Consider the following 27,063-nt stretch of genomic DNA (forward strand, 5'->3'; position numbering starts at 1 on the left):
ACCTAGAATAATTAATAATTCTACTTATTTTTCTCAGATAAATATTCTGCCCTAATCACAGAAATGTCTGGAAGAGTTATAATATATTGATTCAAAGGTTTTGCTCCAGATCTACAAGACTAATATTTCTGAGGAAAGTGCCCAGATGATTTTTATTTACAGTCTGGCAGTAAACCTCTTGAACTGGACTATATCATTAGCTCACAATGGTCTACTGTTTACTGAAAAATGGGAGGGAATTATCATTTATTAAGCATATATTCAACATAGATGCGATATTCAGAGCTTTCAATTGTGAGACGAATATGTATCTTTCTCATCCTTTCTCACAGTTCACCTGGATGAGGCTTGGTGACAATGGTTTAGAAAAATCATATGGCACATAACAGACAAATTCTAACCATGCCATGGAATTTCCTGTAAATTTGAAACTTTCCCTAATTTTCCTCTTTGTTGCTGCCTTTCAAACTCATTTCACTTTATTAATTAAAATTCTGGTTAAGTCTAACCTCTAATAATAATAATAATAGCAATCATAATATCAGTAACTGTTATTGTTTATTGGAGGCAGGCCATGCATGAAATGTGTTAAGTATATCACTTTGCTTCATCCATGGGTACTACAGTATTACCTTCCTTATTTACAATAAATCATTATTAATCAAAGGCTTAACATACAGTATCACTCTATAATAGATAGCGGAAGATTAATACACAATGAAGATGAAGGAGGAAAAGGAACCCAGTAATGGGGTTTACTGAAGAAACTGCAAGGAAATTATGATTCAGATTTTTTTAGTAGGAGGGTCAGAAACAAAACTGAGAAAACAGCAGTGGTAAACAGAAAAAAATTACCTGACTTTACTGCCATCGTGTGGTCATCTGCTATGTAGACAATTGGCTAACGTTATCAAGCCTACTAGACTTTGAGCAGGGCACTGGAAAAAAAGGAAAGCAGAGCACCTGCCCTTGAAGCATTTGCAATAACTTTCCCTTTCTCCAGAGTCACCAAGTTGGAAGTTATCACCTATCACAGGGATCAGCTATTTCAGGCGTGAACACCTTGTTCCCTGTGGACTGTTTCAGGAAACAGAGAAATGCTTGCAAACATTTATGTCTATTCAAAATTAAAATAGTTTCATGTCCCATGGGGTGCACACTACTCATTATGTTGAGTAGTGCAAAAAGCTGCCAGATTGCCTTTCTAATCCTTTACGCCTTTCATGTGTAAAGCATTGCTTTCATAAACACTTTTAAGGTGCATTTTCATTTTATAGCCAAAACAATTTCTGAAGGTTATGGAGAAATAAGGTTAAAGCGGTGAAATAAATTTTCTGTGGTCACAGAGCCATCCTAAAATTTGTTCACTCCATTCAATAAAGCATTTATACAGTGTCAAGAGTACATGAGGCACTAAGCATATCCTGTTAAATTAAGTTGCTCCGTGACTCACTGATCGCTTCCTGTCTCCTCCAGCTTATCCCAGCTTCTCCTAACAGATGGAGACTCCTCTCTGTGAGGGTCTAAGCAAAGAACTAAATTTTAAATTTTTATCTATTTTACAAATTTTTATTAGTATATGCTCACAATTAATGAGTATATTCATTATGGTGAGTTGGTACATGTATGTAACACATCTTGATTCTTTTTACATATTCTTCCCTTTCCCTCACTCTTCTTTCTCTCCATCTCTTGGGCCCTTTCCCTTTTATAAAAGAAATAAATTTAAGCAAAATCTGAGCCAGTAATTTTCTAGGACTGCTAACAGAATGTTCTGGCTGATGCTGCTGTTAAAGGTGAGTGACTTTGGACAATCCCTCTGGCCAACTCCTGATGCTCCACCGGGTGAGTCCTCTTTCGTGAATAAAGATGCCTTAAGTAAACTGATTTTTATTTTTGACATATTTGATGAGTCTAACATTTTGTTATAGGCAACTGGGTTAGTTACAAACATTATAGGCAGTCAGACAGGGCTAGGCCCTTGAAGGAGCCAGTACAGAAGAACAGATACCTTTCAACCTTGGAGGCGACAGACACCTCTGCTGATGGCCAGATATCAAAACAAAAGGCAAAACAAATGCAACCACACCCTAAGTATAAACATTAGCAATTGATATTCTAAATAGGTATCCCTATCACTTTGAGGAAGCCAGAAGCCACTAATTCAACCCTCTACAGGCAAAGGCCCTATGTCTGCTTGCTTACATGATATACTTTCCTATTGGATCTCAATTTAATCAATCTTTTCTGAGCAATTACACTTGTAATCTTATTGTTTGACCCTAGTTCTGTCCCACCTCATGCTCACCTGCTTTGCGAGTTGCCATTTTTCTCCATTTTGGACCCATCTCACCTTGTGGTTTTGATCTAAAAAAGACAAAGTCTTTTCAATTGGGACCCTTTCTGTGTCTCTCTTAGACAAAAGCTTTCTTTCTCTCAATAAATATATTCTGCTCCTAAACTCCACTGTTCCTAAAATTCATTCTTTAACTTTAGAGAACACAAATTCTTACCAGACATGTGGTAGTTTCATTCCCCTATATATAGGGGAGTTTCATTCCCCTATATCAACATGACATTTTGGTATATGTAAAGTGAAATGATTACTACAGTCAAACAATTTAACAGATCATTCTTCTACAAACAGCTCTCCTTCTGTGTGTATGTGTACTTGAAATCTACTTTTCTGATTTTTAAGAGCAAAATGGATAAATATGAAAGCAGATTGAAGCACTCACCATAAAGAGTAAGTAGGTCACAACTAAGAGCTAGCAGATACTTGGCACTTCTTGTTACTCGTACATCTACTTAAATGCTTTCTATGTAAAAATATGGGAACCAAGATTCAGAGTGGGAAAGTGATGTGCCCAAGCAAACTAAGAAAATTAAAACACAGATGTCTTCATATCCCAGGCAGATCTGTTACTGCTACATTTTGCTGTCTGTGGACATAAGAATGGGTTAAGTCTCCCCATTGTGTTCTGCTGAACACAAGAAGAGTCTATTCATAAAGAACTAAACTAACAAAAAAGGTAACAGGAAATGCCTAGAAACTGCATCCTTAAAGGTCAGGCCACAAGTCACCATAAAATGCTTTGAACTGGCAAGAATGAGAGGAAATGATGAGAAACAAAGGAAATGAGCCTCACAAAGAGGAAACACAGGGACCATATTTATGGCTTTTGTGAATTCTTGATTGTAGTCCTTCACTAAGAAATCACACCACAGACATCCCTCTAAAGAAGCTCTGAGGAACCGAACTGACCATATTCCAAAAACAAGTTATGTTAACACAATCTATTGTGCTTTGTATCTCAATTATCCTATGGGAGAAAATATTATTAGCCATGTCCATTAAGGGAGACACAGAGAGGCTATGTGGTGTGCCCACATTTGTGAACCTAGTAGGTGGCAGGGATCAAATTTGAACCATGAATCTGTCCTTTGTCTTTCTTTTTTTAATTTGTTATTTTATTATATTTTATTTTATTTTTTCTTTGTCTTTCATATAGATGGGCTCCTTGCTGTAATAGGTCCTTTTTTCCCCTGAAAACTAAAGTACTAGGAACATTTTAATTTAGAAAAAGTGAATCAGTGTGATGATAAGGAAACACCAAATTTCAACTACTGACTAGTTACTATACGCCAAACACTATCCTAAGTGTATTTCATGCATAATCATTTGCATCTTTACAATAACCGGTAGGAAGTGGCTTTGAGCTCACAAATGCTAAATAATTTGCCTCAGGCCATAGCCCTAAGGATATAGTTATACTAAAGTCCATTATTACCACAAGACCATCTATACCTCCAGCTCTTCCTGGGAGGAGCACTTCTAAGGTTCTTCTGTTTTCCCTAGCTCCCACTACTTTTGATGCCAATTAGAGGCTTGGTGAAGGATGGCTGGAAGATGCAGTTAAACACAGAAATTTAGCATTGGATGTCTCAGGAATTCAGTTGTGTGGGAGTGTTATGGTAGATCTAAAATGGGCTCCAAAACCTCATGGGTTTGGAAGGTGATTTGATTATGGGCACAATATAGCTGCATTGTAGTAGGGAGGCAGGATCTGGCATCTTCTATGCCTTCCTGCCATAAAGCCACCTAACTATGGACTGAATTGAGAGCCAAAATAAGTCTTCCTTAAACTTTGGGTGTCAGTTATTGCACCTCAATGATGGAAAAGTGACTACGACTGGGCTCAAAACCATGAAATCTTCATTTGAGAACTACAGGCCATTTAACAACCAACAAAGCTACTTTCTCAGTTAAGTAATCCCTTTACATCATAAAATTAAAATGTAAGAAAAACATTGTACTTGACTTTTCCTTTTTTTGGTAAATAGGCAGTTTGCTTAACAAATAGCTATGACATGAGCATTATTGATCAGCATCTACAGTGTATGTAAGAATTAGGAAGATAGTTTTAGATCATTAGTTGTGGGGAACTGAGAAAATCATTTGTCCTAACTGGGATCAGTAGCTATAACTAAATCCACTGATTAATCTGTAAGGTTCCTCCCACTATAAATTTCATTGGAAGTCTATGGTTATTTTTTATGACTTTCTGTTTAAAACATTTGATTAGTTTCTCCTGTAGGTGAACAGAGTCAGAGTCAATTTCTTAAACTGTTTATTTGAAGATTCTAGTGAATGAGACTCAGTTGAGTGATTTGAGAGCAGGCATCAGGGCTGTACTAGAGACAACAGGGGAGATAGAAGAGAGACAGGGATACAGAACAAGAAATCTAAGCAATAAGACAGGCAGTGGAAAGAAACCAGACTTTTGGGAGGCAACAGATTTAGAATTTCTTTTGCAATTATGTTTTTGTTTTCAGGACTGTGTCTTCCTCAACCTCCCTCCATACCCCTGAAACACACACAGTCTCCTTCTATTAAGAAAGATGAAGGAAATAAGAGGTGTGTAAGAACTAAGCACTCCACAATATCAGAGTACGGTCTCAGATAGATTATACATGATCTTAGAACATATATAACGAAGAAAAATACCTGTTTATCTTTACGATGTGATCAAGTAAAGCAGGAAAATTAAAATTTCCTTTATTCATGTAATTCAGGTAATAAATTACCTTTATTTGTGTAAGTTTAGTCTAGAAACAATTTTAAATTCCCCATATATATCCACTCCCCTGGAAACTTCTTCCACAATGCTATCAGCCTACCAACTAATCTTATTTATTTTTAACTCTCATTATAATAAAATGTTGAAGGTGAGAATGAGAAACAGAATACAAAATTGAGTACTTCTATGATGTTTCAGACATTCATTTGTGGAAATAGTAAAACTGCACCATAAGAAAAAAAAATGCTCTGGTTGCTCAAGACATTCCTTCAACAGTGGGAAAACAACAGTCAATGTAGCACATGCAGGTGATAAACTAGGAGATGGGATCCAGTTACTCTTCTACCTTTAATTTGCTGTCTGGCATTATATAAGTCATCTTACGTCTCCATGACTCATGAGTTCCTTACTATAATGATAGCATATTACCATTAGCTATACATGAATTTTTGAAGAACAGATTAAATTATACTCATGAGAACATGTTTTAAATATGGCTCATTGATAGATGGTATGGGTCTGTCTTAGTTACTTCTTACTCATTGCTGAGACAAAATACCTGAAGCCCAAGTTGGGAAAGGAAAGGTTTATTTCTTACAGTTTTTGGAGGTTTCAGTCTACACTCAGTTGGCTCCAAGACAGGCGGCTGGACCGCTGTTCATGGCAGCTGCAAACGGCAAGCTCAAACCAGCAAAGAGAAAGATACACCTTCTTCCTGCCATCACATCACATCCTGGCTCCACCCCTATGTGGGTGGAGCACTGACATCATCAATCCAAGCACTATACAATGAACCATCACATGTGAACAATGCAAACTCATGAGGCCTGGGGGACACAAACATAAACCATGACAGGGTCTTAGCCAAAACTTAAGCACTGTTGATAATACCATGGTTTCATGAGCTTGTGTAGAAACAACTATGTCCCATTAGAAGTATTTAATCCCATTAAATTCTCAATGGGACCCCCCTGTCTATCAACCATTTCATATGAGGGAATTCCCTAGGATTCTGTAGATTTAAGAGGATTTCAAAGCCTTACCAAATTTAAAATATGAGCATTACAAAATCAGTTGAGTTTTTGCTGATGACTATTACTTGGATTTCTTTATAATATAATGAAATAAAACTTCATTGCACTTTCATTTGCTCAAAAGTTTTTTGTATTACTTTTTCTGTACTACAGGAGTATTCCCATTTGAATCCAAGCATTTGACCATCTAAGAAGTCTCTCTTCAGCCTGCCTGTTCCTCAAAGTTCTGCTTAATTTCTCTGCCCTCTTTCACAGTAAGACATTTTCTTTGTAGTGCTAACAATCAAACCCAGGCCTTTGTGCATGTTAGGCAAATGTTCTAGCACTGAGGTACATTCTTGGCTTGACCACCAGACATTTTGAAAGAATTGTATATACACACTATGTTCATTTTGCTTATTTCATAATATCTCTATACCTAGTCTCTAATACCTAGTCTCTCAAAAAGGTTCACCTTTGGCCAACTCCAGTGGTCACTTGTCTGTTATTTAGTAATTCACAATGGCAGTAAACACAATTGACTATACCCTCTTTGACATACTCTTTTCTGTTAGTTCCAATGATCTCACACTCTTGGTTTTTTTATGTTTTTCAGCAAATTTTTTCTGAATCCGTTTGGTGTTTGCCCCTACAAAGGATCACAACATTTGAGAGTGTAGAACCTCAGCTGTATGTAGTGAGGCACACTGGCAATTTCAGGATTTAGAAGACTGAGACAGGAGAATTGCTGTGAGTTCAAGGCTCATCTGGACTTCATAGTAAGTTCAAAGAAGCTCTGAACAACATAATCAGAACTTGTCTCAAAACATTACAAAGTAAAAATAAAATAAAATGCAAGCATAAAACCTTCAGTTTTCCCACCCAATATGATAGTCACTGGTTGCACTGGGACTATTACTATAAATTAATAAAACTAAATTGGATTAAGAAAAATGGATATTTATTTAATAAAATTAATAATTAATAATTTAATTTCTCAGCCCCACCAACCACATTACTACTGCATAATAATGTGTGACCTGCAACACATTGGAGAACAAGACACAAAACAATTGCATCCTTGCAATATCTTCTGTTGATAGTGCTGTTTAACATTAGTCTTCTAGTATTAGAGTCACAGCTCTGCCACTCCATCAGTTGATTGGTCATAGGCAAGTTACTTAAGTTTTCTTGACCTTGATTTTCCTATCTTTGAAATGAAGCTACTGGACCCATAGCCAGCTCAATCTGGGAGGCAGCACTCAGTCATGTCCCCACATACACACCAGCCACCATCTGGAATGCTTCTCACCAGTAGCCACTGTGGGCTGGGAAGAGCAGCAGCAGGCTTCTCCTAAGCAAATCCAGTGGCCACAATCAGACACTCATAACCAGCATTGGCCAGGAGAACCAACAGTCATGCTTTGAAGAAACTGTAGCCAATATGGGAAGTGCCTAGGACCCCACTACCTGGAAGAACCCAGGAAAAGGTCACGATAAAGATGCAAAAGACAATCTCTGGCCTCCAATCCACGAAGAGTAAGTCCAGGAGATATAAACACAGAAACCATTGGGAGTCACACACTTGAAATTTCTTAGGTGATGAAAACTGAAGTAAACAAACAGCTTTAAGTCTACAAAAGAAATTAGAACAGAAATACTATCTCAAGTAAATGAAGAAATGAAAAGCATAAGAAAAGAACTGCTGAGCATCTCTAAAGAAGACACAGATTAAAAACTAGAGGAGCATGGGAAAATGAAGGAAATCTTGAATGAACAATACAAGAAAGATTTAGAATGCATGAAACAGATTCAAAGATATATCCAGGAAATTAAAATCTCCATTGAAAGCTGGCCAAAATGCTTGAAAAAAACTGAACATAAACTTTCAGACCTTGAAGACAGGTAGTGACACTACCATACTTCCATGACAAAGAACAACTGAGGGGATTCATGACCACCAACCCAATGCTACAAAGAATACTGAAGGACATTCTAGAGAGAAATAAAAATGACCACAGTTCCAGGAACAACAGCAGAAAGGGACTGTCAGGTGAGGCAAGCAATTCAATGGAAGAGAAAGGTAGTCAGTCAACATCAGAAAAACAGCAATACAGAGATGAACTAGTGCATGTTGGTCATAACCATTAATGTAGATGGCATCGAATCACCAATAAAAAGTAAAAAGCAAAATAGATCACGAGACGGGATTCATCAATATCCTTTATACAACAAACACATTTAACTCAAAAAGAAATTCATAGATTGAAAGTCAAAGAAGAGAAAATAATGCTTATGTGACAGGGAACAAGAAAAACATAGGTGTAGCTTGCCCATCAACTGCAGAATGGATATGGCATTTTAATACAGTGGAAAGCTACTTAGCTATAAAGAAAGATAACTTTGAGATTCTTGTAAATAAATGGATGCAAGTTTAGATCATGCTCATGGATGAAATGATTCAGAGTCACATGGGTGAATATCATGTTGTCTCCCTAGTATAAAAATTTAAGGAGTTAGAGAGATCCAAAATGCACAATAGATATTGTGAAAGTGAAAGTGGAGGAAATGTCTAGAAAGCAGTGGTTATTGTTAATTTATTATCTTGTTTTGAATCTCCACATTGTTTTCATTGTGCTGTTTTGTTTGGTTTTGCTTGATTTTATTATATTTGATGGCATGGACAGCTATTTCAAAAATAACAAAATATATTATGGTAGCCATTATTATCTTGCTTTGAAGATCTGTATTACTTTCATTGATTTGTTTTGATTGATTTTATTCTATTTTGTTTTGCTTAACTTTATTATGTCTGATAGTATAGGCAGGTACTTTGAAGATAACAAGAGTCATTATGGCAGCCATGGTTGATTTTCTATTATCTTGTTTTGAAGTCCCGTATTGTTTTCATTGTTTTTATTGGCTTTATTCTGTTCTGTTTGTTCGATTTTATTATGTCTGATGGTCTGGGCAGTTACTTTGAAAACACCAAGAGGCATTATGTTAACCATTGTTGATTTCCTTTTATCTGTTTTGAAGTCCTGTATCATGTTCATTGTTTTGTTTTGATTGACTCTATTCTGTTTTATTTAATTTGATTTTATTCTTTTCAAAATAAAAAAAGAAAGAAAGCTACCATAATTTGGATATAGTTTGCTTTACAAAAATGTTCATGTGCTAGAAGTGTGATCCCTAGTTTGGCAGTGTTGAGGTGGTAGACCCTTCAAGAAGTGATACCTTGTAACAGGTAATCAGTTCATGAAGTCTCTATCTGTCTCAATGAATGCTTTAATGCTGTCTCACCAGACTGGGTCAGTTCTTTCAAGAGTGGATTAGTTTTCAAGAGAGCGGTTTGTTATAAATGAACAACGCTGGCCTCTTGATGCTCAATTAAATAAACAAACCAAATTAGTACTTCAAAGGTAATCAAATAGATGCTGTGACACAAGATATGGTGATTGGAGATATTTGAGGTTGTGATATTTAAAGTAGAGGACAATAGGGGGCTAGCCAAAACCTAATAACACCCAAGAAGCATTTTGTTCAGATATTCTTATCTGTATAAAAATCTACATGAAGCCAACTATGACAAGTGGTATAAAGAAAGATATAGCCTCATGAAAACTTATACCAAAGGATTTGTGGTTTCAGTATAAGGATCATAAGGGTCTTATTCTTATCTTAGGATACTTACAGCAAAGAAAACCAACCTCATAGAATCATTTTAAGAGTTGAATATGATGATTATATAAAGTACAAAGCACAATCACCATATTAAATGTATACAACACTTGTAGCCTATAAATTCAAAGTAAGTTATCTGTGTTGGAGAGACAAGGAGGTATAATTGGGGCAGAGTGTGCGAAGAGATTCAGTCATATTGGTAAGGTTTTATTTCTTAGTCTGTGGTTAAAATCCTAGCTCAGTCACTCTATCAGCAGAGTGACTTTAACTCAATAAATGACAGGAATGGGTGTTCATTGCATTATTCCTCATCTTTTTAAAAATATTAAGTTTATTAAGCAATAATTTTTAAAGTAATTAACATGATACCTGTCCTTGTTACTTTTCTTGTTGCTGAGACACAATGTCCAAATCCTACAAATTGGCTCCTGGAAAAAAAAAAAGATGGCAGATAGATAACAGCAGGCTACAGAGGCTCCCATGAGATAGTCAACTTAGATTCCAAAAATAATATAGTGTAGGGAGTCCCAAACAGAAGGAGATAGATCTTCCTGACCGAAGAACAAACTAAGCTGAGAGAAACCAATTAAATATACAGTCCTGGTGCTACTATTGGAACAGCTAAAGTCTCGGTGCTTCCACTGAAGCACTTGAAATCACACAGCTGAGACTTACCAAGTGACCCGAAAGCCCGCTGCCACTTCAACTCATAGGAGACACATTCACACTGAGGAGAGTTGAGCTGGCAGGGAGCCTGCATGCACCTGTGGTGAGTGACGGGAATAAAACCCTTCCATAGAAAAAGGAGCTCCAACAAATGACATTCTGGGACCGGGCAGACGGGAGAACAAGGAGCTGCAGTGACTTCAGTCAGCTGCTTTCTTCTCAAGCAGGATTGGTGGGGAGTGCTTGACCTGGGTCACACCCCAGACTGAGACCCAATAGGCTAGCCCAAACCAAGTTCCTATGCCTGGCTGCTACTCTAATGAAATGAAGCCCTCAGAAGGTTGACTGACCTGGAGGGGAGGGCCCAGCATAGGCTGCCCAGGTCTGTACCTCTGTAGTACACTGCAGTGTGTGGGATCACCTAGTCAGCGTGCTTCAGACGAACTGTAACCAACAAAGAAAGAATCTGGGGTCTCCTATGTACACCTGTATGGAAGGAGCAAAAACTATGAGAAGAGAAAGCAACAAGAAAGGGTCCCTAGCCCCCAACCCTGAGAACACTGATCCAGGAACGGTAAATGCAAAGGAGATTGAGGATGGCAAACTGGCAATATCAGACATGGCACCAGTGGACATAAAGCAATATCTTTAGGACCTCATAGATGAGGTAAAAAGGGAAATACTTAACCAAGTAAAGCAAGATATAAATAGAATAATAAAAGAAATGCTAAGCATCTCTCAAGAAAAATCAAATGAAAGAATAGAGAAACATAAAAAAAAGGGGGGGAGAATTATTTGATGAAGAAAATAGATAAAACATAGAATACATGAAGCAGGTTCAAAGAGATTACCAGAAAATTAAAAACTCCATTGAAAGTTGGCAAAACTGCTTGAAAGAAATTAAGGATAGATTATCCAAACTGGAGGAGAGGTTTGCAATGTGGGATCATGAAAGGAAAAATTTCTTAAAAATAACAAGAAGGGATGGGGATTTAGCTTAGCGGCATAAGCGCCAGTCATGGAGGCATGTGGTCGTGACTTCGATTCCCAGTACCGAAAAAACAAACAAACAAACAAAAAAAAAAAAAAACAAAAACAAAAAAAAACAAGAAAACAAGCAGTAAAAATACAAAGGCTATAAGATGACAAGAGGATCTATAACTTAAGAATAAAACATGTGAATGAAGAAGCAGGAGTACAAACAAAGGAAATACAGAGGCTATTCACAGAAATAATTAAGGAAAACTTCCCAAACATAGAAAAAGGAAATGATTTTCAGATGTATGAGGCATACAGATCTCCAGCCACCTACAACAATAATATAATAATAAAGATCCCAGAAATCCAATATAAGAACAGAATATTAAAAGCTGTCAGAGTCAAGAAACAGATTATTTACAAGGGAAAGCTCATCAGGATTATGTCATACTTCTCAGCACAAACCATCAAATTGAGAATAGCATGGAGCGAAGTATTCCAAGCCCTGAAAGAAAACAACCTCCAGCCCAGATTGATGTACCCTGAAAAATTGTCCCTAGAAAGTAATGGAGAAACAAGATGCTTCTAAGATAAAGAAGAACTGGGAGAATTCCCAACCACCAATCCAACTCTACAGAGGATACTACAGGACATTCTAAAGAGAGAGAAAAGCACCAGGATTTCAGGAACAGTGAAAGAGAGGCCCCAATCAATGGAGCAAAATGTGAAATAAAGAAGACAGACAACTACTGACAGAAAAAGGGCACAACAGAAATGAGGCAGAGAAGGTTGGATATAATTTCTAATATAGATGGCCAGATACACTAAATTAAGGGAAAAAAGAGAGAATCGCAGGCAGAGTGGATCAAGAGACAGGGTCCACTGAGATGCTCTTTATAGGAAATATAATTAACCTGAAGAAAGAAAATCAAATATGAGAAAACAGAACTCAATGTGATAGCGAACCAGAGAGTAATAGGGGCTACTGGACCAGTATTTATGTATTGGTTTGAATGACAGGCTTTAATAGGTAAAGGAATACAACTAGAAATCAAGCCCAAGAGTGGAAAAGTTCAGAGACACTTAGGTAAATAGCAGGTTGCTCCACCCAATATAAAACGGAGGGTGTTGGGGAGACCCCAAAATGCATAGTACACCCTGGGGGAGCAAAAGGGGAAGAATAGTCTTTAAAAAGAAAACAGAAGATATTGCTAATAGTGTATCAGGAATTAAAACCCTTATTACTCACACAACCCTGCTTAGATAGAAGTTATTCTGTCCCAGTTTGACTACAAGCACTAGATCTGAGGGCACAGCTATCCCAAAAATATCAGGATATAGCACAGTAATCATCTTTAATTTCCTGTTAACTTAATCTGGATCCCTGTATAACTTATACTGTTATATCATGACTGATCTTAGTTAAATATGATTTGTTTGATTGCTGTTTGTTATTAACAGATTTTATTCAAAACTTTTAAGGTTGATAGTATAGACAACTATACTGAAAATGACAATGATTCACTATGATACCCATTCTAGTTTGATTACTACCTGTTTTTGTAGTTCTAAACTATCTACAAAGTTGTATTTCTATTAATACTGTTATGTACTGATATATTCAATTATACTTTATCTGATGATATAGCCAATTCTATTGATAATAAGAGAAAACACAGTAACCATGGTAGAACTCCTTGTACAGTAGTTTTATGTCTTTTTAGTTTTAGGTGTCTATAGGAATATGTTTTGTTCTGTCCTGCTTTGTTCTGTTTCTCCCTCTAATAAAGAAAGGATAAAAGACATGTTAATACTCATGATTGCGTAAAACCTATAAACTGTTTGTGAGAACTGATCTTATGACACATGATGAAATGAACAAATATTTTGAAGGAAAAAAAGGCACTACAGTACCCAGTGCTGATTCCGGAGTGTCATGATGTGAAATCCAGCAATATTATTATTCTTTGTTCAGAGTTATTTTAGTCTGCTTTGGTTTGTTTAATCTCAACATAAATGCAGATGTGGATAAATGTGTGTATGTTTAAGTGTATAGGAATGATAACCATATTACTAAGTTTTTATTAGATAGTTGAACAGAACTATTTGCAGTCTCCCTGCTTGAATTCCCATATGTATGTTCCACTTTTGTATCTTGAACTATTATTTGTAAGAGGACAATATGTAAACATCAACTAGTGATTTATTACTGTTCATTTTTCCTCTGAAAATATGTACTGTTTCAACCTGTTTTCTGTTTTGTTTTGTCTTGCTTTAAATAAAATTTTAAAAAACCAAATCCTACAAATTAAAGAATGTGAGGTTTGTTTTGACTCACACTTTAATCTGTAGTTGACTGGCTCCAAGATAACACAGCATGGCGCATGAGGCATGGCAGATGAATAACTACTTATCTCCTAGTGTCAAAGAAACAGAAAAAGAAAGGTTGAGCCAGGAAGGATCATACCCCTAGCAACCTGTCTCTTTTTATCAGATCTTACCCTATAACATGTCAACTATAATGCCCCCATAATATAATCGTCTGACCATCCTGCCTGCAATCACATGATGTACATGATAACATGCCTGTACGTGCTAATGGATGGAACCACTTATTATTGCATAATAATCATGGCACCTACATAGTGGTTAGGAACTAAACCACAGAGTCATCTGGACCTGGATTTGAATCCTGATTTTACCAATGCCAGTACCTGTGTTCATGAGCAAGGGACTCATAACCACCTTCTCAAAACCTTTTTATTCAGTTATTTTCTCTCTGCCTGTTTTCAATGGTTAAGTGACATAATATATAGACTATAGAAAATGTTCAAATCATCTTCATTACTGTTAACATTGTTTTATTCTCCTCCAGCCATGTTCAGAAAAAAAAAAAAAACTAAATTAACAACCAGTCTTAGTGTTTCTCCTTGGGAAAATGAAGAAAGAGTGCATATACTCAAAACTAGGCCCTCAAAGACAAGCAGCAAAGGGTTCTTTGATATCAAATCCGTCTCCAAGTGTGGGATGAGGTTCTAGGAAGCACTCTGACTACAAGCTAAGGCATGACGATTTAGATTTCCAAGACATGAACTGAGCATGGTGGTGCATGCCTATAATCCCAGCACCCAGGAGGCTAAGGCAAGAGGATCATTGCAATTTTGAAACCAGTCTCGGCTACAGAGTGAGTTAAAGGGCAGTCTGAACTGCATAGTGAGACCCTATCTTAAAAAAAAAATTAAAAAATAAATTTCCAATACACTATATTCAGGGTTCCCAGGCTTCAAAATTAAAGCAGATGTAAAAGAAATGGTTGACAGATTAAATATGTTGAAGGACTATATGTAAACTGGACACTATTACTCTTAAAGTTGTTTTAAGAGAAGGATGCAGCTCAGTGGCTGAGTACTTTCCTGGCATGTTTGAGACCTTGGAATTTATGCCCAGCATCAAAAAAAGGAAGTTGCTTCAGTTAAATATATTTTTTTAAATACAAAATGAAAATCAAGTGATGCTTAATCCTCCTCATAACTTTGAACTATAGATTAAACCAAGATATCACTGTGAAAGAAAATAATGATGATCCCTCAAACTGAAATAATGATAAAGTAACAGAAAAACACACACTGTTAGTTATAGAATAACTTAGAAGAGATTCTTTGGAAGGCATTTAATTCATTAGTAACTTTTGAAAGAATTAAAAAATATGCTAGATATGTTAATAATTCCTACTCATAGGGATGTGTCCATACATACTTTGCACCTTATAGCACATTTATAATGTTGATCACTGAAATAGGTTTTGGAAAACACAAACAATATAAGCAACCTAAATATGCATAAATAATAGAATATCGATTAAAATATACAATGCAGTCATTTGGCAACTATTCTGTACCTACTACTTGGTAACATTTAAGCAGTCACTAGGAAGGTAGTAGTAAACAGATAAAAATCCTTGCCCCAGTGGAGTGAATACTATCCCTCAAAAGGAAAAATACACCGTACCTAAATTGGAGGAAGAATATATATATATATATATATATATATATATATATATATATATCCAAGAGATGTAGGTAAGTAAAAATCGCAAAGAGAAGAACAGTCTAGCGAGGTAGAGAGCTAGCTAGCTAGATTCCAGTTGAAAACACATTTTTTTTTGAGACCAGGGACCGACCTCATACTTGTCAAGCAGGTGCTGATGATGCTGAACTAAATCCTTGGCCCAGAAACATATACTTTTATAGCTATTAAAAATTCTGGAGAATATAAAAGAAGCAATGATCACTTTGGAGCATTAGGATTCAGGTTAGGAAGAAGACTTATTTTGTATTTTAATCCTTAATGTATGTATTATTTTTATAATATATATGAATTGCGTTTGATGAAAAATAACGGATATATATATATATATATATATAGTTATATGTTCTTAACGATTTTTTTTGTTACTCAGTGCTACCTAATAAAATCCCCTTGAGCAGCTTAAAACAACAACCATTTTATTGTATCTCCTTATTCCATGTGTCATCATTTAGCTAGATATTTCTAATCAACAAGGCATTGCACTAACTAGAGTCATTTAATGGCTAGTTCTAAAGGTCTAGAACAGCTTTACTCACATGTCTGGTGCCTTGGGAAGAATGCCTGAAAGGCTAAACTCAGTTGAGGCTCTCCCTGTCTCCAAGTGTCTCTAAAGTTTTTCTATAGTCTGTCTCTCTATCAGAGTAGTCAGATATTTTCTAAAATGACTCAAAGCTCCAAGAAACAAAGATAGAAGCTGCAAGTCCCACAGTGAGTAGGCCTAGAACAAGCTTGATGTCACTTCTGCCATATATTATTTCACTTTTATGAAGAAGTGAATTATAGTATTGTCTAATATAGCTTGGGCATCCCTGAAATCTGAACAACTGAGTGCCCCCAAATCCAAAACTTTTAGAGCTCTCCTATAACACCACAAATGACATTTCCATACCTGACAAGTTACAGTCAAAAAACACAAGCAAACTAAAAATATTATATAAAATTACTTTCAGGCTATATGTAAAAGTTGCATACTAAGCATAATTTTTTTTGTTTGTTTTTAGGCTTGGGTCACAACCCTAATGTTCCAAACTATCTCTCTCTGTCTCTTTGTCTGTCTGTCTCTCTATTCTGTCTTCTATCTATCTATCTATTCCAAAATACTTCTGGCTAAAGCATTTTGGACAAAGAAATCTCTTTTTGACCTCTTAGTTAGATCTATTTATGTAGATTAAAATCATTATAAGCCAGCTCAGATTTGGAATGCAGAGATTGGAGATAGAATTAGTCTTTGTTTGGGAAAAGAGTCTATGAAATTGTGGCTATCTTTAATCTAAGGAAAACACCAAGACAATTGGATTAATGAAAGATATATCTTTAATCATTTAAATCAGAACTAGAAAACAGGACTAGAAATCTGCATGTGTTTTTCAGGATACGTGGGATGGAAAACCTAGGAAAAGAGGTGAGGTGTCACCTTTTGTACTGGAAACTGTAGAGGCCTGTCAGATCATCAGAGTAAGCAACAAATTTTACTCCAACAGATCGACAATGCCTGTGTCTCTTCTCCTGCCTACACACTTCGTCTGTTTCAAGCAACTTAGGTAAAAATCTTTGTTCCTGTGGTGGATACTATGTGTTCTTTGGCTCTGTGCATCTGTCTTTCCAAACTAAAGGGCACCTCATAGACTATGGAGTCTACAACTGAGTCCAAATAAATGCTATCTATGGAAAGCCTATCCCCAAGCACATTACTCTGATATGTTTCAAAGAAGGCCACCATTTACTGTCTGTCAAATATTGTGCCAGGTACCTTAATATAACTTTTCTTATACTATTCCAACAAAGACACTCCAACAGATATTACTACTACCCACATTTCACTGAGAAGGTGCATGACATACAACAAAAGAACTTTGTCTATAGAATTATTTACATGGAAAACCCATGCTAGGAACTGAGATCTTTGACTTTAAAGTCCATGATTTTTTAATGTGCAATGCTAACTCCTAAGGAAAAAGCAACAAAAGCCCATATACTGGACACCCATGATACTTTTCTGCTAGATCATTCACCCATCCATACGAAACCTAACATGTGCCAAGGATGTGTTCATACTGACAGAATACAGAACATTGGCCAAGTGTCTGAGAAAAAAGTCATATTTGTAACCTCAGAGTCCCTAACTTATGTCATTCTTAAGTATAGCATTACCTATACAACATAAAAGAATCTTAAATTCTATGACATGCTCCTGCTTCTGGCATCTCCATTTAGCAGAAAATTGTTAATACAGTTAGAACTATGAAGTATGTTTGGGCGGTTGGTCAGAAAAAGATCAAAGAGGGCCCAGGTTTGTATTTCTTTCAGCATTTATCATAATGTCCTTATGTGTGCATAAAAGGTGGACATGGAAAAAATGAAAGACATCTAATGGAGATGGAAGAATTTAATGTAGCCAAATAATGGTAACTGTGGGCTTTGATTCAGTAGGATTCAGTAATCCTTTCATTTCTAGTGATTCACAGAACAATACAGAATCCAGTGCATTAAAAAGAAGGGAACTATGACCCTCAGGAAGACATATGACACAAGACAGAATCATAACTAAAGGAGGAGAATGTAATGAAGAGAGAAATTATCACAAAATTTTTTAAAAGAAGAAAAATAATTTTGTGGTAAATATGATTAAAGGCATCAATACTTAATGGTAAAAACTGGATATTTTATCCAAAGAACAGGAATAAGACTAAAATTTATGCTCTCTCAAGTTATATTCAATATTGTCCTGCAAGTTCTAGCCTGAGAAATTAGTTAAAGAAAAAAATCTATCTAGATTGGAAAGGAAAAATAAAAAAAATATGTCTTTTCTTGTAGTATCTCAGAAAATTTTCAGAAATCCACTAAAAGTTATTAAAATTATTAATTAATGTTTCAGGAAAACAGGTCAGTATAGAAAAAGCATTTGTATTTCTATATACTAACAATTAGAAATCTAAAATTAAAATTTTAAAAAATTCTGTCAATCAGCTTGATTTAATTACTCTACAATATACACATGGTTTACAACATCACATTTTATCCCACAAATAAATGTATAGAGTATACCAAAAAATATATGCACACTTCAGGAAAAGAAATACTGTATAAATATTTTAATACTAAATGTATTGAAACCATGAAAATCTTATTTGGACGAAATAGTCAGTTTACTGGGGGATCAATATCTGGTGTATATTAAAATATTTATACAAGTTTTTCTTTTTCTGAAGTATGCATACATTTTGTGGGGAAATATACATATAGTTATTATTTTTCAGTTAAAATGAATTTTATAATAAAAGACTTTGGAACAAATTTAACCGAACAGTAAGAAATTTCTACCCTGAAAATTACTAAATATCACTGAGATTTAAACATAACCTAACTAAAATGCAAATCACCCCATGTTCATAGATTACAAAACAATACTAGAGTAGTAATGTTTTCTAAACTAATATATAGATTGAACACAACCCCTACTCAAAACGTATCAGAAGGCTTTTGTAGAGGCATTGACAAGCTAACCCTAAAGTTCAGATGAAAATGCAAAGTACCAGGAATAGCCCAATAGTTTTGCGAAGAAGGACTCACTATACTAGTCAACAGTGTGGTATTGGCATAGGAATAAACATACAAATCAAGGGAATAGTCCACATCATAAACCAACACTTTATGAGCAGTTTATTTTCAACAAGGGTACCAAGATCACTGGATGAGGGGAAAGCAATAGGCTTTTCAATAAATGATATGATAACAACTGGATATTCACATGTAAAATAATGAATTTGAACTTCTATATATACCATATAAAAACTAATTCAAAATGGTACAGACTCAAATTATACGTACTAAAATCTATAAAGTTCTTTGAATAAAATGCATAGGTAAAGCTCTTAATTTTTAGATTTTTCAATATATTCTGAGCTGTGACATCAAAAGCAATAAACAAAAACAAGTAATTGGAACCTTGTTAATATACCATCAGAATTAAACAGATTCATACTTCAGAGAGTGTCATCAAGAAAGTGAAATGATAACCCACAGATTGATGAAAAAACATTGCAAATCATATATTTTGAAAAGGGTCTAGTGTCTAGAGTATATTAAAACCTTTAACAACTCAACAAAAAGACAAATAACAATTAAAAGGGGATATAGAATTTGAATACACATTTCTCAAAAGAAGAAATATAAATAGCCAATAAATTCATGAAAAGATATTCAACATTATCAGTCACTAGGAAACTGAAAATGAAAAATCACAATGAGATATGACTTCACACTCATGAGAACGGCTATAATAAAAAATGGAAAATACATTTTGCTGAAGATGTTAGGACATTATAACACATATGCATAGCTAATAGGAATTTAAAGTGGCATAGTCACTTTGCAAAAAAGCCTGCAGTTTCTCAAAAGGCTTCATGATGAAGCCATCATTTGACCCACAATTTCACCCCTAAAAATAAACTCCAAAATGAAAATGTACGCTGACAGAAAAATATGAACAAAAATATTCATAACAGCATATTCATAATAATCAAAATGTGAGAGGAAAACCTGTATTCGTCAACTGATAAATGTATGACTGCAATATATCTAATGCCATAGAATCTTATTCAGCTATGAAAATTAATAAAATACAGACACATAGTACAGCGTGGATAATCTTAAAAACATTGTAGTAATTGAAAAAGGATTTTCAAAAGATTTGCTATATGATTTAGAATATGAAACATTCAGAATGGTAGTTGCCGAGGACTAAAAGCAGAAGGAATGTTGACTATGAATGAATAAGGAGTTTCTTTTTGTGCTGATGAAAATGTTTTTGGAATTGTAGAGTGGAGATGACTACACAACCTTGTGAATATACCAAAAAGCACTGCTCAAACACTTACAGAGGGTGAATGAATTTTATGGTATATGAACTCTAATTAATAAAAGTATTATTTTTAAATGTAGAGTTATAAATATAACAACTAAGTAGAAACATATATTTTAAACTTTCTCAGATCCACCTAGCAAAACCAATGGCTTTCTTTGTCTCATCACTTCCTCCAAGTATTTCTTCATTCCTTCCCTTGTGGCGGGATTGTTACATTTACCAGTTATCTGTGTCCTGAATCAGAACACTGGAAATTCCACGGTTCATACTTGTGACATTTTCTATATTGCAATGCCCACATATTGTGTTTTTACAGAGAGAAACTCCTTCCTTCAAACATTGGTCAACTGAGACTCAGGAAACTCTATGGCCACAGAAAGAGAGGGAAGTATTGGAGCTAAAACTGGATAGGTGTTCTCACTGCTTCCAAATCTTTTCCTACAACTGTGAATACTCAACGAAACTTAGATATTTCCTCTCTTACCATCTTCCATAATAGGATAATAGGTTGGGGAAATATTTTGAAGTTTTTCAATCATAGTCTATTATACTATCAACTCATAATCATAATCCTAAACTATACTAAGTGAGAGCTGGCAGAGAATGATCTAGTCAAGACTCATACCTATCATCTCTTCTAATAATAATAACTTTTACCAGTAGGAACAATTTTTAACACTTAATCCAATGTCCCTTGCTTCAAATAAACTAAATTTCTAGTTATAGCCTCATTGGAAATTGAAAACGGAAATTGTTGACTTATATTTGGAAAATAGTGCCTAGCTGAAACACTAATAGTAGCTAAGACTTTGTACTGGTTGATACGTTGTGTCAGCTTGAGAACTGAGAAAGTTAGAAGTGACTCAGCAGGGGCCCAGGGTCCTCACTTCGGAAACATCCTGAGCATGTTAAAGAGGAGGGAATGGGTATGGTATAGGTGGACAGTCTACATACAATATAAGAGGAAGAGAGGCTTGCTATCCCCTCTCATTTTGCTCTTGCTGTCGTTGCTGTCTTCTGCTACCTTGAATTGTTGCCCCTGTGCCATGTCACCCTGCTGTGGAGCCAGTTTTACAACCTGTAAAGGAGCCACCTTTACAAACTGAGCAAAATAACATGTCCTTCCTTAATTTTGGGTGTAGGGGATTCTATTTCAGCAACTTCAGCAATGATAAAAAAGTTATCAAGGCAGATTTACTCAGAAGACAGCATACCACTCACTAGTCTCCAAATATTTCAAATTCCTCAATATACAAAGTTGCTGCAAGCCAGTCAAAGAACTCTAGGCCACAGTGCATAAGTCACATGGAAAGAGAGTTAAAGGAGAATTTACAGCCAATCCCCTTGAATTACGAAAGATGGGTAAACTGACCAAGCCACCACCTATGGTAAACTAACAGCATGAGAGATTCAGGTAAATACTACTAAGAAACAGAGACTCCAAGAAGTAGAGCACTGAAAAACACATTACCCATATGCCATTACTTCTATCCTGTTCAGGACACCTTACCTAATTGAAATTGATTTGAGACATTCCCACATGTTTGCATTATCTCCGGGCTATTCCATCCTAAGGGATATAAGGCACAGCCTGAGCTTATCAGGAGTCCTGCAAAGAAAACCACAGAAACAGGTAGAAAACATATAATAAGATATTTTGTCACCCCAATATCCAACCTGGACTACATCAGCTTAAATGTTACTTCCTCCACTCAGCTCTTACACTTTCCCTTTTATTCTAAATTTCTACAGTATTGCCAAAAATCACTTTTTGCTATGCCACAGTTAGTAAAGTATAGTAGATAGTGGAAAGGGCAATTCATTAAAAACAAGAGTAGTTTTGGGAGTTGAGATTAGACCATATACATTTTACCATGTCTGAACCTTCATAGCTCTCTCTCTCTCTCTCTCTCTCTCTCTCTCTCTCTCTCATTTTACTCACAACCTTGGGCTTGCCAGGCAGCTGCTTGTGTCATTGAGTTATATCACTGGCCTTAAAACCATATATATCTTATAGTCGAAATATTTTGACAATTCATAAGACTAAATTCTTTCTCCAACACCTTTTAACTTGGTCTCGTTTATGGAGACTACCAAAGTAAGGACCAATACACTTTCCTAAAATCCAGCTTTTTCTAAGTGTCATGCAGATAGGTCACTACAAGCTGAAAATAGGCTTGAGTATTTGTAACTTGGGGTTAGTTGCCACACTGAGATAGACATAAAACACATGCTAAGTGGACTTCTCCAGGTAAATAGAACAATATTCCCCTTTCTTCAAAATATTTTTTCAGTTTCAAACCAAGCATCACTCCTTTCTTTGGCTTTTAATACATTCTACTGTGCCTCTTGTCTTTATTTCCTTTTTGTTTAATTAATTTAGCCACTAGGGGGAAACTCTGTATGACTCAAATGGTAATTTTACTCTTGCAAACACAGATACAAATCTGGGACAACTGACCAATATTGTTTTCCAAGGACAACTACTTCCCCCATACTTTTTTCTTGTGGGATAAATGTTCACAATATATACCCAATAATCTTATCTTGCCTTTAGCTATAGCAAATTCGACCAAGCACTGGCATCTATCCAAAGTGCAAAAAAATTCATTGACTGGTCAGTATGGTTGACATTGTACATGGACATGAACACACAGGCTAGACATGATTCTTCTGAAAATTTTAGTCAAGGCATAGAAATGCTGAGATGCATTAGTAGATAGTACAGAAACTGGAAATTTAAAAAAAGAAGAAAAAAAAGGCCAAGAGGTAGGCTGAAGTCTGTGTTAAGCTAAAACCAATTTCAATCCTAAATTATTACTGAATATCAAATAGCCATAAGCTAAGCAAACTGACTGACAGAGCAAAAGACAACACAAAAATGATAACAGGAAGAGGACAAAAGAAAGTAAAAGAAAAACTCCTTACTATTCATGAAAGAGCTAAAGAAAAGCCAGTTCCTCTTGATGGATTACCATTGCAATTTCTTTTTTTTGGGGGGGGGTGGATACTGGGGATTGAACTCATGACCTCACACTTGCCAGGCAGACGCTTATGCTGCTGAGCTAAATTCCCAGGCCTAAATTTTGGTGCTGCTGAGGATTGAACCCAGGGCCTTATGCATGCAAATCAAGAGCTTTGCCACTGAGCCACATCCCCAGTGCAATTTTCTAATATCATAACAAATTACATTTTCATTGTGAAAATCAAGTGAATCTCAGATATTTGTGACAAAGAGAGCTTAATTGAAAGAAGAAATTAAATAGTATCTGTAGTTAAACAACAATGCTGATATAATATAGCAGAACTTATGGGATACAATAGAAGCAGCCCTAAGAGAAAAAATTATAGCAGTGAATTCTCACATCAGGAAAACAGAATGAACTCAAATAAAGAGCTTAATGTTGAACCTCGAACTTCTAGAAAAAGAAGAACAGACAGTCCTCCTATCTCTCAAGAGCTATTCTTACTCCCTGTTCCTTTTTCTTCAATACATTTTCCTACTCTTAACCTCCACTATTCCTTAGAATTCATTTTCTGTCTTCAGGAAACACAAACTCAACATATCTGACATCTAACATTTCCTCTTTATCAGTGACAGGTCTGGTGAATAAGATGAATGAGGAAAAACTTTATGTCTTTCTGAGCCTGATTTTTCATTGGTTGACACTCAGAAGCAGCATTTGTTACATAGTAAATGCTGAACTTGTGAATATTTGAGTTGTGAAATTTCATAGATACATTACATTTGGAGAGGCAAACAAACTTCAAAAGTAGATGTGCAGTTACACTGTACTCTATCACTGTTTTAGGGTAGCTTTAAAGATAAAAAATAGTTTTTTTAGAGTACTTACTCTAGGTTCTTATGTACAACAAGGAAATATATGCCAAATGTACACCTCATAGTATGTAGTAAGTAGCTACATTTTATGAATATTACAAGACAGTAGCAGCAAGAAAAGGCCAAAAGTTAAAGCAAAAATAGAGGACTTGATAACTCAAGCTTTCAGTATTAAAGGGACTGACACCTCTGATCCTAGGTGTCTCCCATTACCTCTCTCACTGATGATGCCTCTCTCATCTGCTACTACTGGCATTAAGACCTCTTACATTTAAGACTGGATAATCACTAGGTGATTTGTATTTATGGTTGAAGGGAAAGAACAGGAGTGGCTCATACAATTTCTTTTCTGTAGTATTGTGGAAACATGAATAATTATTAGAATGGTTTGGTGGAGAGAAAGGAGTGACTCACTCAGCTCCTTTGTTTCTAATGGTACTATATGTGTTTGTTTTTTTATGTTTCATATTGTATATTTATGTTAAAAGTATATAAGATGCACTTTGTCAGACTTAAAAATGAATATGACTTCTGAATGTTTAAGAATGGGATTCATTCATAAGTCAGGGACTTACTCAATTTTAATCACATCAAGCAAAAACATTCAAAAAAGACTTCCAGGATTACTTCAGAAAGTGGGAAGGACAACAAGATAAATGTGTTTGAAGCAAAGGGAAAGATTTTAATTGGGGGAGATCAATGCCAATATGTGTTTACTTGTAATAAATTTTTAAATTAAAAAAGTTTCAATCATATCTTGTAAATAGTCAAGTGATGTTTTTGGAAATATTAACAAAGGAGGGTTAGAAAAATGTAAATTTCACTAATGATAAACAAAACAAATCACAAAAATTCAAATTTTGTACATAAATCTTTGGGGAAAAATAGAAAATGAAGAAGAAGTCAAGCCTAAAGCTCATATCAGGGAGGAAATTATGAAGATCAGAGCAGAAATCAATACAACAGAGAAAATACAATGAATCAATAAAACAAAAAACTGGTTCTTTGAAAGCTTCAATAAAATTGATAAACCCTCATCCAATCTTATCAAATAAAAGCAAGACTCAAATTTATGCAGTTAGGAATGAAAAGGATGAAATCAAAATTAATCCTGTGGAAATTCAGAGGTTCATGAATATCTACTTTGAGAAACTTTAATAAGGTGGAAAACACAGAAGAAATGGACAGATTCTTAGACTCTTATTATTTCTCAAAGCTGAATTAAGGACATGTAAAAATTCTAAATCCAATATTTGTCAATGAAATTGCAGGAAAATTTAAAAATCTACCATCAAAGCAAAGGATCTACAAGATCCTGATGGATTAACTAATATATTCTACAAGAAATTTAAAGATCTAATAAGATCACTCCTCAAACTCTATAATGAAAAGGAAGCAATACTCTCAAAGTCATTATTGAATGCAAGTATTACCCTGATACCAAAACCAGAGAATGACCCAAGCAAAAATACAACTACGGGTCAATTACCCTAATGGACATAAATGCAAAAATCCCAAATAAGAGACTGGCAAACAAAATGCAGCATATCATCAAGAATATTGCACAACATGACCAAGTAGGATTCATTTTAGGGATGGAGGGATGGTTCAACATACACATGTCAAAAAATGCAGCACACCATTTAACACAGTCAAGGACAAAATTCACAAGATCATCTCCATAGATGCAGAAAAAGCATTTTACAAAGTCTAACACCCATTCATGATAAGTACCCTACAGAAAATTGTAGTAAATTGGCTTTATCTCAACATGATAATAGCCACCTAGGACAAATCAATAGCCAACATCATACTAAATAGTTAAAAATTGTAAGCTTTCATTCTAATATCAGAAACAAGATAAGAATTCCACTATCACCACTCTTATTCAATATAGATCTTGAAACACTAGCAGAGTAATCAGACAAGAGAAAGAAGTAAAAGCAATAGGAGAGGGGAAGAAGTTAAATTATCATTATTTGTGGATGACATGATACTTTACAAAGAGGACCCAAAAAATTCTACCAAAAGCCCTATCAATTAAATAACCAAATAGCTAGATACAAAGTCAACACTCAAAGATCAATAGCATTCCTGTATACAAACCAATAGCCAAAATAATGGTAAATGACCAAGAACTGAAAGCTTTCACTCAAAAATCAGGGATAAGACAATGATGTCCACTATCATCACTCCTATTTAATAGTTCTGAAAACACTATCCAAAGCAATTGGACAAGAGAAAAATATAAAAGTAATATTCATAGGAAAGAACAAAAGTATATTATCATTCTTTACACATATGATACTATGCAAAGAAGACCTCAAAAACCCCACCAAATCCTTCTAGATTTAATAACCAAATTCAGTTGCATAGCTGGCTACAAAGTCAAAATTCAGAAATCAATATCATTCATGCACATGAATAAGAAGTCACTCAGAGAGACATTAAGGAAACACCTTTCATAAGAGTGTTAAAAATGAAACACTTAGGAACTGATCTAACAAAGGAAGTAAAAAACACCTATATTGAAAACTACAGTACTCTGAAGAAGGAAATTGAGGAGGCTATTAGAAAATGCAAAGATGTCCCTAGCTCTTAGGTAGGAAGAATTAACATAGCAAAAATGGCCATACTCCCAAAATTGTTTTGAAATTTTAATGTAATCCCAATCAAGATGTCATTAGTATACCACACAGAAATAAGAAAACATTCCTAAAATTCATTTGGAATCAGAAGATGCCTTAGAATAGCAAAAGCAATTCTAGGCCCCAAAGCAAAATAAGATATATCACAAACTTTTACTTTAAATTATACTACTATACTGTGATTTAAAAAAATAGCATT

The 27,063-nt window shown here is 35.2% G+C and overlaps 1 protein-coding gene across 1 annotated transcript in view; it reads right to left on the bottom strand.

The window, feature by feature from the left end:
- Lhfpl1 (LHFPL tetraspan subfamily member 1) overlaps positions 1 to 27,063 on the bottom strand; it is a 79,461-nt gene that overhangs the window by 22,079 nt on the left and 30,319 nt on the right. Inside the window, exon 3 of the mRNA XM_003467628.4 lies at positions 21,886 to 21,984. Coding sequence (XP_003467676.1) covers positions 21,886 to 21,984 — 99 coding nt within the window. The remainder of the gene's footprint in view (positions 1 to 21,885; positions 21,985 to 27,063) is intronic.

This window comes from Cavia porcellus, unplaced genomic scaffold (genome assembly GCF_034190915.1).
Source record: "Cavia porcellus strain 051 isolate PalLab524CR breed Dunkin Hartley unplaced genomic scaffold, mCavPor4.1 scaffold_3, whole genome shotgun sequence".
NCBI classification, from domain to species: Eukaryota; Metazoa; Chordata; class Mammalia; order Rodentia; family Caviidae; genus Cavia; species Cavia porcellus.